Source organism: Typha latifolia, chromosome 5 (assembly GCF_019914945.1).
Source record: "Typha latifolia isolate L0001 chromosome 5, TyphaL0001v2, whole genome shotgun sequence".
NCBI classification, from domain to species: Eukaryota; Viridiplantae; Streptophyta; class Magnoliopsida; order Poales; family Typhaceae; genus Typha; species Typha latifolia.
Window position 1 is genome coordinate 1,632,007 of NC_133090.1, and position 13,550 is coordinate 1,645,556.

At 38.3% G+C, this 13,550-nt stretch overlaps 4 protein-coding genes across 6 annotated transcripts; all 4 read left to right on the forward strand.

The window, feature by feature from the left end:
- The first annotated feature begins 430 nt into the window (after nucleotides 1-430).
- LOC140788817 (type I inositol polyphosphate 5-phosphatase 2) lies at nucleotides 431-5,238 on the forward strand. Of its 3 annotated transcripts, none has more exons than XM_073138285.1 (11): nucleotides 431-1,355; nucleotides 1,429-1,528; nucleotides 1,624-1,698; nucleotides 1,788-1,872; nucleotides 1,998-2,102; nucleotides 2,272-2,959; nucleotides 3,041-3,225; nucleotides 3,368-3,476; nucleotides 3,567-3,715; nucleotides 4,593-4,838; nucleotides 4,984-5,238. In XM_073138285.1, the coding sequence occupies exons 1-10, from the start codon at nucleotides 1,326-1,328 to the stop codon at nucleotides 4,783-4,785; spliced, it is 1,719 nt and encodes a 572-aa protein (XP_072994386.1). In that variant the 5' UTR covers nucleotides 431-1,325; the 3' UTR covers nucleotides 4,786-4,838; nucleotides 4,984-5,238. The 3 variants fall into 3 exon arrangements, with proteins under 3 accessions (XP_072994386.1, XP_072994387.1, XP_072994388.1); XM_073138286.1 differs by having other exon boundaries at nucleotides 435-1,355; nucleotides 1,788-1,867; XM_073138287.1 differs by lacking the exons at nucleotides 431-1,355; nucleotides 1,429-1,528; nucleotides 1,624-1,698; nucleotides 1,788-1,872 and adding an exon at nucleotides 1,898-1,916.
- An 894-nt stretch (nucleotides 5,239-6,132) lies between these two features.
- On the forward strand, nucleotides 6,133-7,946 carry LOC140789391 (peroxidase 20-like). The gene is made up of 4 exons (XM_073139072.1): nucleotides 6,133-6,381; nucleotides 6,597-6,788; nucleotides 7,074-7,239; nucleotides 7,382-7,946. The coding sequence occupies exons 1-4, from the start codon at nucleotides 6,175-6,177 to the stop codon at nucleotides 7,804-7,806; spliced, it is 990 nt and encodes a 329-aa protein (XP_072995173.1). The 5' UTR covers nucleotides 6,133-6,174; the 3' UTR covers nucleotides 7,807-7,946.
- Nucleotides 7,947-9,051: 1,105 nt separating this feature from the next.
- Nucleotides 9,052-12,174, forward strand: LOC140789322 (probable disease resistance RPP8-like protein 2). Its single transcript, XM_073138984.1, has 2 exons — nucleotides 9,052-11,754; nucleotides 11,875-12,174. Exon 1 carries the CDS (start codon nucleotides 9,098-9,100, stop codon nucleotides 11,696-11,698), a length of 2,601 nt encoding a protein of 866 aa, XP_072995085.1. The 5' UTR covers nucleotides 9,052-9,097; the 3' UTR covers nucleotides 11,699-11,754; nucleotides 11,875-12,174.
- Nucleotides 12,175-13,000: 826 nt separating this feature from the next.
- LOC140788409 (putative invertase inhibitor) lies at nucleotides 13,001-13,537 on the forward strand. The gene has a single exon (XM_073137655.1). It carries the CDS (start codon nucleotides 13,001-13,003, stop codon nucleotides 13,535-13,537), a length of 537 nt encoding a protein of 178 aa, XP_072993756.1.
- Nucleotides 13,538-13,550: the final 13 nt, after the last annotated feature.

Below are 13,550 nucleotides of genomic sequence, written 5' to 3' on the forward strand. Positions count from 1 at the left end.
TCATTATCAGGTGTAATTATTATATCACTATATTAATTTACCAATAATAGTCCAAATCAGTATAAGTTTTTTTTAATAATATCAGTTTTGGCTAAACTAGTTTAAAATTTTATCTGGCAATGAAAACGCCACCTAACAGGTTTAACAACTCATTTGATGAAAAGAATAATGCGAGCTTCCTATCCTTTTTACCTACTTCTACCGAAAGGGAATAAAAAGAAGAGAAAAGATTGTCTTACATTGCTCATTGTCTATTCAATCTTGTTAGGAATCTAGATCATCAAGTCACCACTCTAGGAAGCAGCATCCCCCCTGCATCAACTTGATAAGCATGCAGACTAACCCTTTTTTTGACTTGAGATGCCATTAGGCCCCACAGATACTTACTTACATCAACTTTTGGCACTAAGTGTGACAGTACTCAAATTTCTCCCCAAGCAACTACTCTCTCCTCTTCTTTCCTGCCCCCCATCCTCTTCCCCATCATCATTTCTGCTATACGTGTTCTCCCTAAGCTCTCCACTGTCTTAGTGCTCAGGACCCACAACAAGCTTCTTCATCTGGTTGGAGGTCTCTTCCTCACTGTCATGTCCTTGGCTCTTCTGCATCCTTTTCTTCATTCATCAACGCATGCAACAAAGCCATCACCACCCATTATCCAAGCTTCGGATTCTAGGCGTTTAATCTCGGTTCATTTCTCCTCTCCTGTCCCTATTGCCTATATTTAGTGCTCAGGTGGGGGCCGGGCCGTTCAATGAGAACTATCTCTATCTCCATCTCCATCATCTCCATTTTTGCCCGTCACTTTCTGTTTGAAGGTGGTGCTCCAATGGTCCCTGTCCTCATCTCTTACGCTTTTGCTACAGCCCCAATGGTCCATGCAAAAGAGCAACGTTGACAGTTAAATAACTTATTACCACAAGGAATCTGTACCTCCATATCTTCTCCACTTATTTTTAATTGGATGGATTCGGATCGGTTGCTGATGGCACTTGCATTGGCATTGGCACTGGCACTGGCACCGCCTTGCCTAGAATCATCCAGTAAAGCTTTTACTTATCAGGAAAGGAATAGGATTTGGACGAAACGAAATGGATTTTATGTTGTCAATTTGGACTTTTAATGCATGCCTTCTTTTTACCTTGACCACAAACTTTTCTTCTTCTACTTTACTTACCTCTTTGTCCTATTCTTCATTTTTTTTCCCCTCTCCTACCGGATTGCAACAAAGGATGTATCATATCCTACAATTGTATTATATAACTCAGCAACAGGGGGGATTGTTCTTTTAATAGTTGTCTCAAAAATTTCTACCACTGTAGACAATGAGAACCAGGAAAGGAAAGCAATCTGAGGTAAGAATGGGTTATTTAATTAAGTGGTGTATCTGTATCTGATGGTTTTGATCTTAGAATTCAATTATTACAGTCCTTCTGGCCTTATATTATGATGAGGAAGTGGCTTAACATCAAGCCAAAGGTGGATGAATTCAGTGAAGATGAAGTTGAGACAGAAAGCGAGGATGATGGTATGGTAATAGAGTTTGACTTTCTCTAGCATTGTCATTATGTTATCTAATCAAACGACAGATATTAAGTTTCCTTTTCTTTTTATTATTCCAAGATTCAAGGAACACTAAGGAGGATTGCTTCTTTGAAAATTTGGAGAGAAACAGTGCATGTCCTGCTGAACTAATAGGTACAGAAAAAAAAAGTCTCATCCTGAAAGAAATTTTAGTACTGTAAAGTTGACGTTCTAATCAACTTTAATGTTGATAATTCTTGTAGGAAGACGAAAACAGGCTCCATCAAGAATTCGGCGAAGGAAATCAGAAACCTTTCGCGTGAACTACATAAGTAAAAAAGATGTGAGGTTTGGCAGTAGTATCCATAGATATCTTAATTCATTCCTGTGAAGTACTGAATCAATCCCTTTCCATGAATTTTTTTTTTTTGCATCAAATATTTAATTTTTAACAACCTAATGGTGATAACCAGGGTGATGATTGGAACATGGAATGTTGCCGGAAGGATCCCATTTGAAGAGATTGAGCTTGATGATTGGCTTTGTGCCAAACAATCAGCAGACATCTATATTCTTGGGTCAGTATAATTCTCTTTCCATGGTCTTAGATGCACTTATCATTTGGAGAACAAACACATTGCTAACATCTATACCACTCTAATCAAACTAGCCAAATTTGATATTCATTAAGAATTAATTGTGGAGGGTTTAGTTTTTAATCTATTCTGATGCTCTCCATCTTAACAGTTTCCAAGAAGTAGTCCCTTTAAATGCTGGTAATGTACTAGGAACAGAGGATAGCAGACCAATATCTAAGTGGGAGGCCATTATTCGCAGAACACTTAACAAGTCTCCACAACCCAAGACATCATATAAAAGTTACAGTGCTCCTTCCTCGCCAATACTAATCAGACCATCAAATCCTACAATGGAGGATAAGATTGATGCAGCTGGGCATTCTGAGGATGGCTACTCTCGAGGGAAAGAGTTGGATTGGAACATAGACTGGCCGGAGTATTCATTAGATTCCCCTCCGCAAGCTTTGAAATCTAGGATGAACAAGTTGAGGAGAGTTATGAGCAGCTTAGAAGCTCCTAACTGTGATCATGATCCACAGGATGTAGCATTAAAAGCTGGATTGAGACGAGTACCTCATAGCTCAGGGAACCTTGGAATGCTCTGGTCTGAGCAGCAGGACACGTTTGACGTCTTAGAATCACTCGACGTCACTTCTGACAGGATTTCTGAAGAGGAATACGAAACAGAGATGATCAAGGAATGTCCAAAGCCTCGTCCTAGATACGTCCGGGTTGTCAGTAAACAGATGGTGGGCATTTACATCTCTGTGTGGGTGTGTCGAAGGCTGCGGAGCCATGTAAACAACCTGAAGGTTTCTCCAGTTGGGGTTGGGCTGATGGGCTACATGGGGAACAAGGTGATGGTTTCTAACTTACAATATAATCATCTAAGATGTGTCTTTGTTATGTGAAACATCTCTTGTCGTGTGGTAATGCAGGGCTCTGTTTCTGTCAGCATGTCTGTCTTCCAGACACGGCTCTGCTTCGTTTGTTCTCATCTCAGTTCCGGCCACAAGGCGGGGGATCAGCAGAGAAGGAACTCCGACGTCTGTGAGATCTTGCAACGCACGCGGTTCTCATCTTTTCACGATGCTGACCAACCGCAGACGATTCCATCCCATGAGTAAGTTGCTCTTTTGGTTCATGCATACAACTTTTAGAACGTAACGATTAAGAAATTTTTTTTTTAAATTTTTTTTTATGATTAAACTGTGAATATCTACGTTAACGGGTAATAGAAAACATGCATAATTTTATCATAACAGCCGTATCTTCTGGTTTGGAGATCTAAACTATCGACTCAATATGCTGGATGGTGAAATAAGGGCTCTGGTGGCTATGAAACGATGGGATGAGCTGATGAACTTTGATCAGGTAATGCTATTTCTCTCAGTTTTAAGAGGGTTATTTATTATTATTTTAATGATGATAGTGAATTGATTATTTGATGAACAAATCTGGCAGCTTAGCAAGGAGCTAACAAGAGGGCACATATTCTATGGTTGGAAAGAGGGATTGATTAATTTTGCACCCACTTACAAGTATGAGATTAATTCCAACATGTATGCAGGAGAGAATGCAAAGGAAGGAGAGAAGAGGAGGTCGCCAGCATGGTACGCTAACTACACGCCATTTCTTTGGTGTTTTTTTTTTTTTGGGTTTGAGATATTTTTAGAGGCATAAGAGATGGAATTGATATGATTAAGAATACAACTTTAAGATAGACTTGAATCACTACATAATGATGATTGTTCTCAAATCTTACTTGCACGAAGATAAATAACGTTGTATCGTAATAACACGAAAGGGAATAACTCAAGTTGCTGATCCAGGTGTGAGTATAAATCTACACCTTTATCCATAAATAAATTCACATTTTTAGTTTAACAATAAACAAAGTTTCTAAGAATAAAAGTAATTTATTTGAGGCAATAACAAGCCAAAAGGTTTGGGTTGGGTGTAGCCCACTGACTAAGCACGGTTTGGGCCCATGACCTAACCAACTTGGATCAGGCTGGGCCAAGGGCCGGACTCAATCGAATGGGTTGGGCCACGTGGCCCAGCTCAACCACTTAGAACAGGTGTAGAGCTAACCAAACCCAACCGTTGGAGAGTTAAGAAACACATAAATATTTTTAAAAAAAAATTATGAACTAAGAAGCCGAAAAACTAAAGAAGCTTGGAAGAAACTCCCATCTTAAGTTGCATTCATATTCTAAAGATCTACCTCAATTTGTAAGCCAATTAATAGCGTGATTGGCTTCTTTAAAAATGTGATGAGTTCTTGTTACTGGCAAACGGACGGTAATTTTTATATTGTAATAACTACTATTATATTAAAAAAAAAAGGCCTATCCACTGAATGCACTTTTAAGGCCTAATATTCTCTGATTTCGCGCCTTCAAAATTTGATTCTTTGACAAACTAGTTTTTAGATTACTTTGATCTTTACTGCATATTTTCCAATAAAGTTGGTGCTCCATGACCCAGGTGTGATCGCATACTCTGGTTGGGGGAAGGCATCAGACAACTTTCGTATTGGATGTCTGAGCTTAGTTTATCAGATCATCGCCCTGTTAGCTCGATCTTCTCAGTCCAAGTTGAAGTCTTCGATCAGAGGAAACTTGAAAGAATTCTCAACTTCACCAATGCTGGATTCAGTTCTGAAAAGTATTCTCACTAGGGGGGGAGGGGTGGATGGATATGCATGAGATGTTCCATATCAGTAATGCAAAGGTAAAGACTCCCATTCTTGGATTATTTTGAGACTAGCTCTTCAACAATGAGGTCAAAAATGAGTTATAGTTCTTCTCTCATTGTATACTTTCTAATATCTAAGTTTAGTTTGCCTGTTAAGTTCTGACAATGTTCTCTTATGCAGGAATTTGAATGATCTTAAGACATTGCTGCATTTATTACTTCGTCGGGGGAGTTTTACTTGAGCTGTGATGAGTTTTTCTTTTTTCTTTTTTCTTTTTACTGCAGAGAATACTTTGAGACTGATACAGATCTGTAAACCAGTTGATACATGTTCTCTTTTTCTTGATTTCTTTGTTGAAATGTACGTAAAAGGAAGATGGATAATGTTACTTTCGTTGGTTGGATATCAAAGCTATACAAAGTTTTTTTTTTTTTTTTTTTTTTTAAAAAAGTCTGTCACTGTTAGTACTTTATGTATTAGTTCTTCACCATTTTTACTACAGGGGGGAATGGATGATTGTTTACACTGTGATACCCTATTTCTTGGCTAAAATAGTTATCAAACAGTATTCAAAGTGATGTGAGCCTTGACAAGGAAAAGAAATGCAGAACTCTACATCTGAAATAACTGATCAATTTATAAGACTCAAGCTTGGGCTCGGACCGAAGGCCGGAACAGGTTTTCTTACCATTGAACTTCTCTAGTCTTTGCAACATGTTGATTTCAGGCAATGCATCTGAAGACACAAGTGAATCAACATACATAATAGAAACAAACACACTTCTCCATTTACTGCTGTTCGAACGCGACTTATTTTCACTAAACGATCTTCGCCTTTTGTGCCGGTGGCCGTTCGACGGTTTCTGATATAGCGACTGAAAACTGTTCTTATTTCCAATTCAATCTTCATCCATCTTCTTTGCTTGATTCAATCTTCTATTGATGATGTGTCTTGATCATATACAAAACTTTGTGTAAATAATTGTGCACAAAATGTGTTTGTCCACAAATTTGCCATTTATAGATAATTGTACTAACAAAACACAAGTAGATTAATCCTTACTGGGCATAGCCCACTTTTCTCTCTCAAAAAGAAAAGGAGAAAAAAAGAAAAGAAAAAAAAAGACACAAGTGGATTAACATATAAAATAGAAACAAAAACAGCAGTTGCATAGTGATGCTAATTGGTTGAAGTTGGTACATCCTCTATGACCAACCATTGTTCTGGTAGTTGTTGAAGCTGGCATGGAATTTGGAACAACTTTGCAAGTACAGTCAAGTGATAATATATGTCAAAACTATATATATATATAATCAAATTAATCTCTTGTACTATCTAACTTCAATTAGATTCAGCTGCTTAATCTTGTCATGACAACAATGGTGTTGCTGCTCTTCCTCTTGCTGCTAACTTTTAGCTCAGTTGGAGCTGCTGATGAGCTCTCTCCATACTACTACTATGACTCATGCCCCTTAGCTGAGGAGATTGTGAGGCAGAATGTTGCAGCGGCGGTGTACCGAGATCCGACGATGGCCGCCTCCCTCCTCCGCCTTCAATTCCATGACTGCTTTGTTCTGGTTCTTGCTCTTGTCCTGCAACTTTGGAAAATTAATTTGTATATAATACCTTAGTTTTTCTTCTGGTGATTTTGTGATTTCAACCGTCTTCCTGTGATTTATAACACCCTACTTTTACTAACATGTTAGGCGCTGTATGAAAATTGATCTGTTTCTTTTAAATCATGCAGATAAGCATACACCATCTACAATACTGAAAATCTTTGATCTTGCAGGGTTGTGATGCATCTCTTCTTCTTGATGATGCTGGCGGCATAGTTAGCGAGAAAAATGCAGTTCCTAACTTGAATTCGGTACGAGGATTCGAGGTGATAGATCGAATCAAGGCTGTGTTGGAGGAGGCATGTCCATTGACTGTTTCTTGTGCTGATATTATAACAATCGTTGCTCGAGATGCAGTTCATTTGGTTAGTAGCTTAATTACAATTTCTATGATTGTAATAAGATGTTGCAAATAAACTAATCATAGTTTTACTTGCAAAATTGCTCTCCTCCTCTCTCCCCGTTCCAAGTTATTGATGGCTGCTCTGACTTTTGCATACTTAAATTAATCAAATACTTGAACAATTCTTATCAAGCCAGTTCATAATTAGCAATCTATGTAATAGTAATCAAGAGAAAGGCATCAACTAAATATTTTTGTCTAATAATTTGAGGAGCGTTCTAAATCAATTTCACTCTCTATCTTGCAGAGAGGTGGTCCAAACTGGAAGGTGTACTTGGGAAGGAAGGATTCCTTGAAGGCCAGCATTAGTGCTGCAAACCGAATGATACCTGCTCCAAACTTCACCCTTGAGATGCTCATTTCAAATTTCCAAGATCAGGGTCTTGACATTGTAGACCTGGTTAGTCTCTCAGGTACCAATAACACCTTATCAACTATGTCTAGTCTATCAAATGCAGTTTCCTATGTAGATTTATCCTCATTATTGTAGACAAAGTGTCGCACTTTTTTGGTCATGTGTTTGTTGATTAGTCTTGATTAAACTTGTTATTACAGGTAGTCATACAATCGGAAGATCACGATGCCTAAGCTTCAAAAGTAGGCTATATGGTCAAGAATTAGATAAAGAAATGGAGGAGAGGAGTTCAGATTTCTTCGATAGTCTTCGTTCGGTATGCCCACAATCAGGAAGAGATAATGCGTTAATACCCCTTGACTTAAAGACATCGAGGAAATTCGATAACGAGTATTACCTTAACTTAATTCGAGGCGAGGGTCTCTTGCAAAGTGATAATGAGCTTGTGTATCAGGAGACTGAGGAGACTATATTGAGACTAGTGTGGACTTATGCAGAGGATCAAGAATTATTTTTCAGGCACTTCACAAGCTCAATTATAAAGATGGGGAACATTAATGTGCTCACTGGAAATGAGGGGGAGGTTCGACATAATTGTCGTTATGTGAATTCTAATTATCATTAGTTATTCTAACTTTTGAGAAGATATTTCATCAAATTGTAATTGTTACACCATTACTTTACCCAGGTGCGACACAAGATGATATTTCAATATAGTAAATTGAATATGATATCATTTATTTACAAAAATTCACTGTGAGCTAAGAGCAGCTTTTGGTATAACAATGAATAATGTTTCCTTCTCGTGATTTGATCATCATTTGTATTTGATGAATCTAGAAGTGAGTCAAGAAATATTCATAAACATCTGAGATGTCAGTTTATGCAGTATTAGGATTACAGTAATGTTCGCCGACAAATTAGTTTAGCTTCTGAGGTAATATCTCTGAACTGAAAGCGAAGAACATTCAATAGACTTTTGTCGACAAATTAGTTTACCCCTCAAAGTTGTTATTTGCATATTTACTTCTCAAAAACTAAAATTTGCATAGATACATTCCCCAGATGCCTAGGATTTTCTTCAAGTTATGTTTCATCATTACAAAATTAATTCAGAGTGCCAGATATAGATTATTGTCGAATGTAATTTTCGAAAAATAAAAAATAAAAAAATTCAGGGCTACACTCTATCTTAATATGCCATTCACATTTTTGTTCTTATAAGAAAAGGATTTGTTGCTTTGAATAAGAGCTACCCGAAATGCTTGAACTAAAAATTTAATCAAATAATATTCTACTGAAGACTTCTGATTTGGAGGACATCATCAAATTATAGAATTACGTAGGGTAAATAATATACAAAGCTGCACGACTTAGATAGGTGTATGTGAAACTAATTTTTGGAGGATCCATATACAATTTAAGGATTGACACTCAAGCTTCCTTGCTTTTGTCATTAGAAAAGAAAAGAGGAAGAAGAAAGAATGTGACTACCAGCTGATTCCCTGTTTTCTTTATCCTTCACATTGCCAGATATCGTCCTTAATATTGTTGTTTGATACTCTATTTAATCGCTATGAATTGTTAATTCGCAATAAATGCTCAAGGACTATATAAAAAAAAGATCATAGCAGAAAAGAACTCCAAATTATCCAGAAGTTTGGTCTGATGCTGTCTCAATCATACAACTGGGTCCAGTGCACAACTAGCAGAGATATGGTTGTAAAGATGTGCAAGCATAACATCTGATACTTAGTCTTAGTCAATCCAAACATGCTCACCATGTTGTTAATATACTTTACTAATGGTGGATTCCTTCTATGTTCTCAGTTTCTCTCAATTGTGTAGTTATCTAAGATGCCACCACCTTAAACAGCAAATTTGAGCATAGAGTGAGAGCTAAGAGAGCAATCAAGATGGTTGAACCTGTTATTTCTTATGTGGTGAATAAACTTAGAGACTACCTCTTTCAAGAAGCTGTTTTGTTGCAAGGAGTGCAAGAAGAATTCCAGTGGATTGAGAGAGAGCTCAGGGGGCTTCTGTGCTTCTTGAAGGATGCAGACTCCAAGCAGAAGAAAGATGAGAAGGTGAAGCATTGGCTGAAGGACATCAGAGATGTCGCTTACGAGACGGAGGACGTGATCGACAACTTCTTGCTCCGAATCGACAGGTTCCCCCTCACCTTTAATTCTGCAAACGCTCGTTGTGGTATTTGTAGGAAGATTGATGGTATAGAGCGAAGAATTAATGAGTTAATGACTCAAAGATTAGCATATGGACTTGTTAGTCTTGGAGGGATTCAGAGTAGCTTTGTAAATAATAACATAGCCTGTTGTTATGACGATAATTATGTCGTTGGATTTGAAGAAGAAAGGAGGATGATAATTCAACAGTTACTAGATCCAGTGGATCAATTACATGTTGTTTCAATCGTCGGTATCGGTGGCCTTGGCAAGACCACTGTTGCTAAAATGGTCTATAATAGTGTCGTCATCGAAGAGCAGTTTCGTGCTCGTGCTTGGCTTTCAATCGCTGAAAATTATACAGTGATTGATCTCTTAAAGAGGACTATAAAAGAACTTACAGCCAACCTGAAGAAAATTAAGGCTGAATCCTTGTCTGAACGATCAAAGAGGATTATATATGAAATAAAAGAAGATCAATGTAACTTTGCTTGGAATGAAGAAGAAATGAAGTGGTGTCTACATGAACTAATAAAGGCCAAAGGAAGGTGTCTGATAATTATGGATGATGTATGGAGGAAGGAATTATGGGAGAGAATTCGAACAGCTTTTCTAGCTACTGAGAACGGTAGCAGAGTGATCATCACCACACGATCGATGGAGGTAGCGAGAACCGCATACCTGAATACTAATCCCCTCGAATTGCGGTACTTGGATCAGACTGAAAGAAGAATGCTATTTCTGAAGAAGATATATCCAACCGATAATGTGCAAACATTTCAAGACGATCTCGAAGAAGTAGGCGAAAAGCTTTTAGAAAAATGTGGGGGTTTACCGTTATCTTTGGTAGTATTTGGAGGCCTTTTATCAACCAAGGAGAAGAACTATCATGTATGGTCTCAAGTCTTAAATAAGTTGAGATTGTACTCCTCAAATAAGAGCAAAGAATGCAATGACATAATTAGTTTCAGCTATGAAGATCTTCCTTATGACCTGAAATCCTGTCTTTTATATTTAGCTTCATTTCCTGAAGACAATGAGATCAGAGCTGGACATTTAACCAGATTGTGGGTGGCAGAAGGCCTCATACCAGAGAGAGGAAGGCAAGCAAGAGAAGAAGTAGCTGACTTGTTCCTTGAAGAGCTGATTCGAAGGCGTTTGATTCAAGTAATTGAAAGGAAGTACGACGGCAGGGCTTCGAGGATTCAAATGCACGACTTACTCCGCGGCTTCTGCATTGCAGAAGCTAAAGAGAATACCTTTCTTGATGTCGCAATGCCTACTGCAAGCAAACAGCCATCTCCTTCACTAGCGGTGGCCACACGTCGTCTGGCTTTCCACAATGGCATTCCTGATGGATACATCGATCACAGAAGTGTGAACCTGAGGACACCTAAGTTGCGAACGATCATGGGCTTCGGTTTATCGCGGTTGGAACATCGACTAGGCCACTATATGAATGGACTCAAGTTACTGAGAGTGATCGATGTCGAGGGCGATAGGAGGCTTACGACTTTGCCATCTGAGATCACTAGCATGATCCACCTTAGGTACCTCAGATGGATTGTCCGATCGAGTACCGGCATAAAAAGCGTACCATCCTTGAGAAACCTTCGAAATCTCCAAACACTTGATATGAATGCAACGATAAACACCGAAGATGATATCACAAGTTTAAAGAATTTGCACTGTTTGATTCATGTGAGAGGAGGAAAGGAGATGGGGCGGCAATTGGCGAAGCTAACCAATCTCAGAAGATTGCAGATCACAATCAATGAGCCAGTGATGTTTAATCCGTTTGAGAAGCAGCGTTCACTTGTCTCCTTCTCACTAAACTGTGAAGGAGGATTTATTCAAATGGAGGCCTTCACAGTCTTTCCCGCCCTCCGTAAATTTAAACTTTGCGGGAAATTACCTGAACACCAACAGCTCCCTTCAACTTCTGCATTCCCACAGGGCCTGATCAAGCTCACATTGGAAGATTCTCACTTGCAGAAGGACCCAATGCCGACGCTTGAGAAGCTACCGAATCTTAGGCTTCTGACATTAGACCGCGGGTCGTATGACGGCAAGTCAATGTGCTGTTTTAGGGGCGGATTTCCTCAGCTTCAGCAATTGATTCTTCGCAGATTGGAGAAGTTAGAGGACTGGAAGGTTGGCATAGGAGCAATGTGCAGCCTCACAAACTTAGCCATTGATGGATGCAGGAGGCTAAAGAAGCTACCAGAAGGACTGCAACATATCAAAACACTCCAAGAAGTCAAGCTAGCTCGCATGGGCAACGTAGCAAAGCATAGCATTCGACATGTGCCGTCGATCTGTCTTTGTGATTGAATGAGTTCTTGGGCCTTCTCCTCATCTATGGACTATGAATTATGATCATCCACTTTGTAAGTGATCTTCTACTCTTTTCCCCTCCATTTCTTCCTCCTCGATAAATTCTCACTCTCTTCAACTTTTATCCTTATTTATCTGCCTAAAATTATGCTAATTTTACTTCTGACATGCAGGCCTGCAAGCTATATTTGTTTCAATCAGTGTTGTGTGAAGAATTCTTCTTTTAATTCCTTATGGATATTCTGTACGTGTTTGATCGAATACTCTCTTCTGCCAAGTTTTCTTCCTCCAAAAATCAAAAAAAAAAAAAAAAAAAAAAAAGGGAAGCAGAGTTGATGTTATATATTTTTTTTGTGTGTGTGTGATAAAAGCTTTATGTATCCGGCTTTAATTGTTGGTATTGAATTCTTTGTTTCTGGATAACAAATACATATCATGAGATCTAATATAATGGTTTGTCCAGTTGTACTTCATCTTTATTAAGAACTATTTCCTTCTCATTTCATACCAATTTCCTCAGAAGAGAACAACTCTATGATTCAATTAAATTCTAGCATTTATTTTTTTGGTGTGCAATTAAATAGTTGATTGCTTGCCAAATTAGCAGCATAAAAAGAATCCATGACATTGATATTTGTTGGTACGTGATTGGCTGCCAAATTATTTGCTGCAATAAATAAAGGATGTAGGAAAACTAATTTGAAATCAGTTTAAAATCACACTCCCTTAGTCTTCGAAAAAAAAATAGCATGAAATGTAACAATAAAAACAAAGAGTTTTGAGAAGATAAAGCACACAATTAAAAGTAGCATTTTTCTTTCTATCTCATACCACGCTATCTCGTTTGTAAAGTGCTTGTACTCATAACATTACTCGGTAAAGATTTGAGAGTAGAGCAACGAATTTCAAATTCTATCTAACTTTATTGTTTGAAAATAAGTAGGAATTAATTTCAATCTATTCTATTTTCCTATTATACCACTTATTATTAATAATACGAATTTTAACTATACAATATATATATATATATATATATATATAAAATTAGGGAATATATGTTATAAATAATTGTTCCAAATCTACTCAAATCCTCTTAATTTGGCAACTCTTTAACGTCTTCAATTCTTTCATGACCAAAATTGATCTCCTCCTACAGTCTCTCTCTATTTCTCTCATATACTATTTATTGCTTTCCAAAACGAAAAGCGTCCACTAATAGGAAGGAGTTCTCAGAATAGGAGCTCCATCCTACTATATAATTTTGTTGTGAAATATTCTCTTCTAGCAGTCCTTATGACCATGAGGTTCTCTTCCCTTCCTGTTCTCTTCTTGGCGGTCGTCCTTCTTGACCACCACCAACTCCTCTTTGTCGGAGCCTCCGACGTCGAAGATGTCTGCAGAGCTGCGGCTTCTTCTAGTCCTAACATCAACTTTGACTTCTGTGTGACGTCACTTCAAGCTGATCCGGGGAGCGGGTCGGCCGACAAGAAAGGATTAGCCGTCATCGCCGCCGAGCTGGCATCGAAGAATGCGACGAGCACTAAGTCGAGAGTTCAAGAACTGTTAAACAAGGCAGTGGAATCCAAGTTGAAGAACAGCTTGGGCACCTGCTTAGATTTATACTCGGATATGATTCCTAACTTATCCGACTCGATAAGTGCTATCCGGACCGGTCGCTATTCGGATGCTAAGACTTACCTCAGCTCGGCTTTTGATGCACCGGGAGACTGCGAAAATGCATTCTCGGAGGAAGGAATACAGTCGCCGATAACGAAGGAGAACAGCGATTCCCAGCAACTTTCTGTGATTGCTTTAGCAATCACCAATACATTATGATAACTGATTCTAA

Bases quoted from the DNA above. Each gene is read 5' to 3' on its own strand.
- LOC140788817 (XM_073138285.1), top strand. From the start codon at position 1,326: ATGAGAACCAGGAAAGGAAAGCAATCTGAG. The intron at 1,529-1,623 runs GTATGGTAATAG...TATTATTCCAAG, and splicing joins GACAGAAAGCGAGGATGATG to ATTCAAGGAACACTAAGGAG. The intron at 1,873-1,997 runs GTTTGGCAGTAG...GGTGATAACCAG, and splicing joins ATAAGTAAAAAAGATGTGAG to GGTGATGATTGGAACATGGA.
- LOC140789391 (XM_073139072.1), top strand. From the start codon at position 6,175: ATGACAACAATGGTGTTGCTGCTCTTCCTCTTGCTGCTAACTTTTAGC. The intron at 6,382-6,596 runs GTTCTTGCTCTT...TTGATCTTGCAG, and splicing joins TCCATGACTGCTTTGTTCTG to GGTTGTGATGCATCTCTTCT. The intron at 6,789-7,073 runs GTTAGTAGCTTA...TCTATCTTGCAG, and splicing joins CTCGAGATGCAGTTCATTTG to AGAGGTGGTCCAAACTGGAA.
- LOC140789322 (XM_073138984.1), top strand. From the start codon at position 9,098: ATGGTTGAACCTGTTATTTCTTATGTGGTGAATAAACTTAGAGACTAC.
- LOC140788409 (XM_073137655.1), top strand. From the start codon at position 13,001: ATGAGGTTCTCTTCCCTTCCTGTTCTCTTCTTGGCGGTCGTCCTTCTT.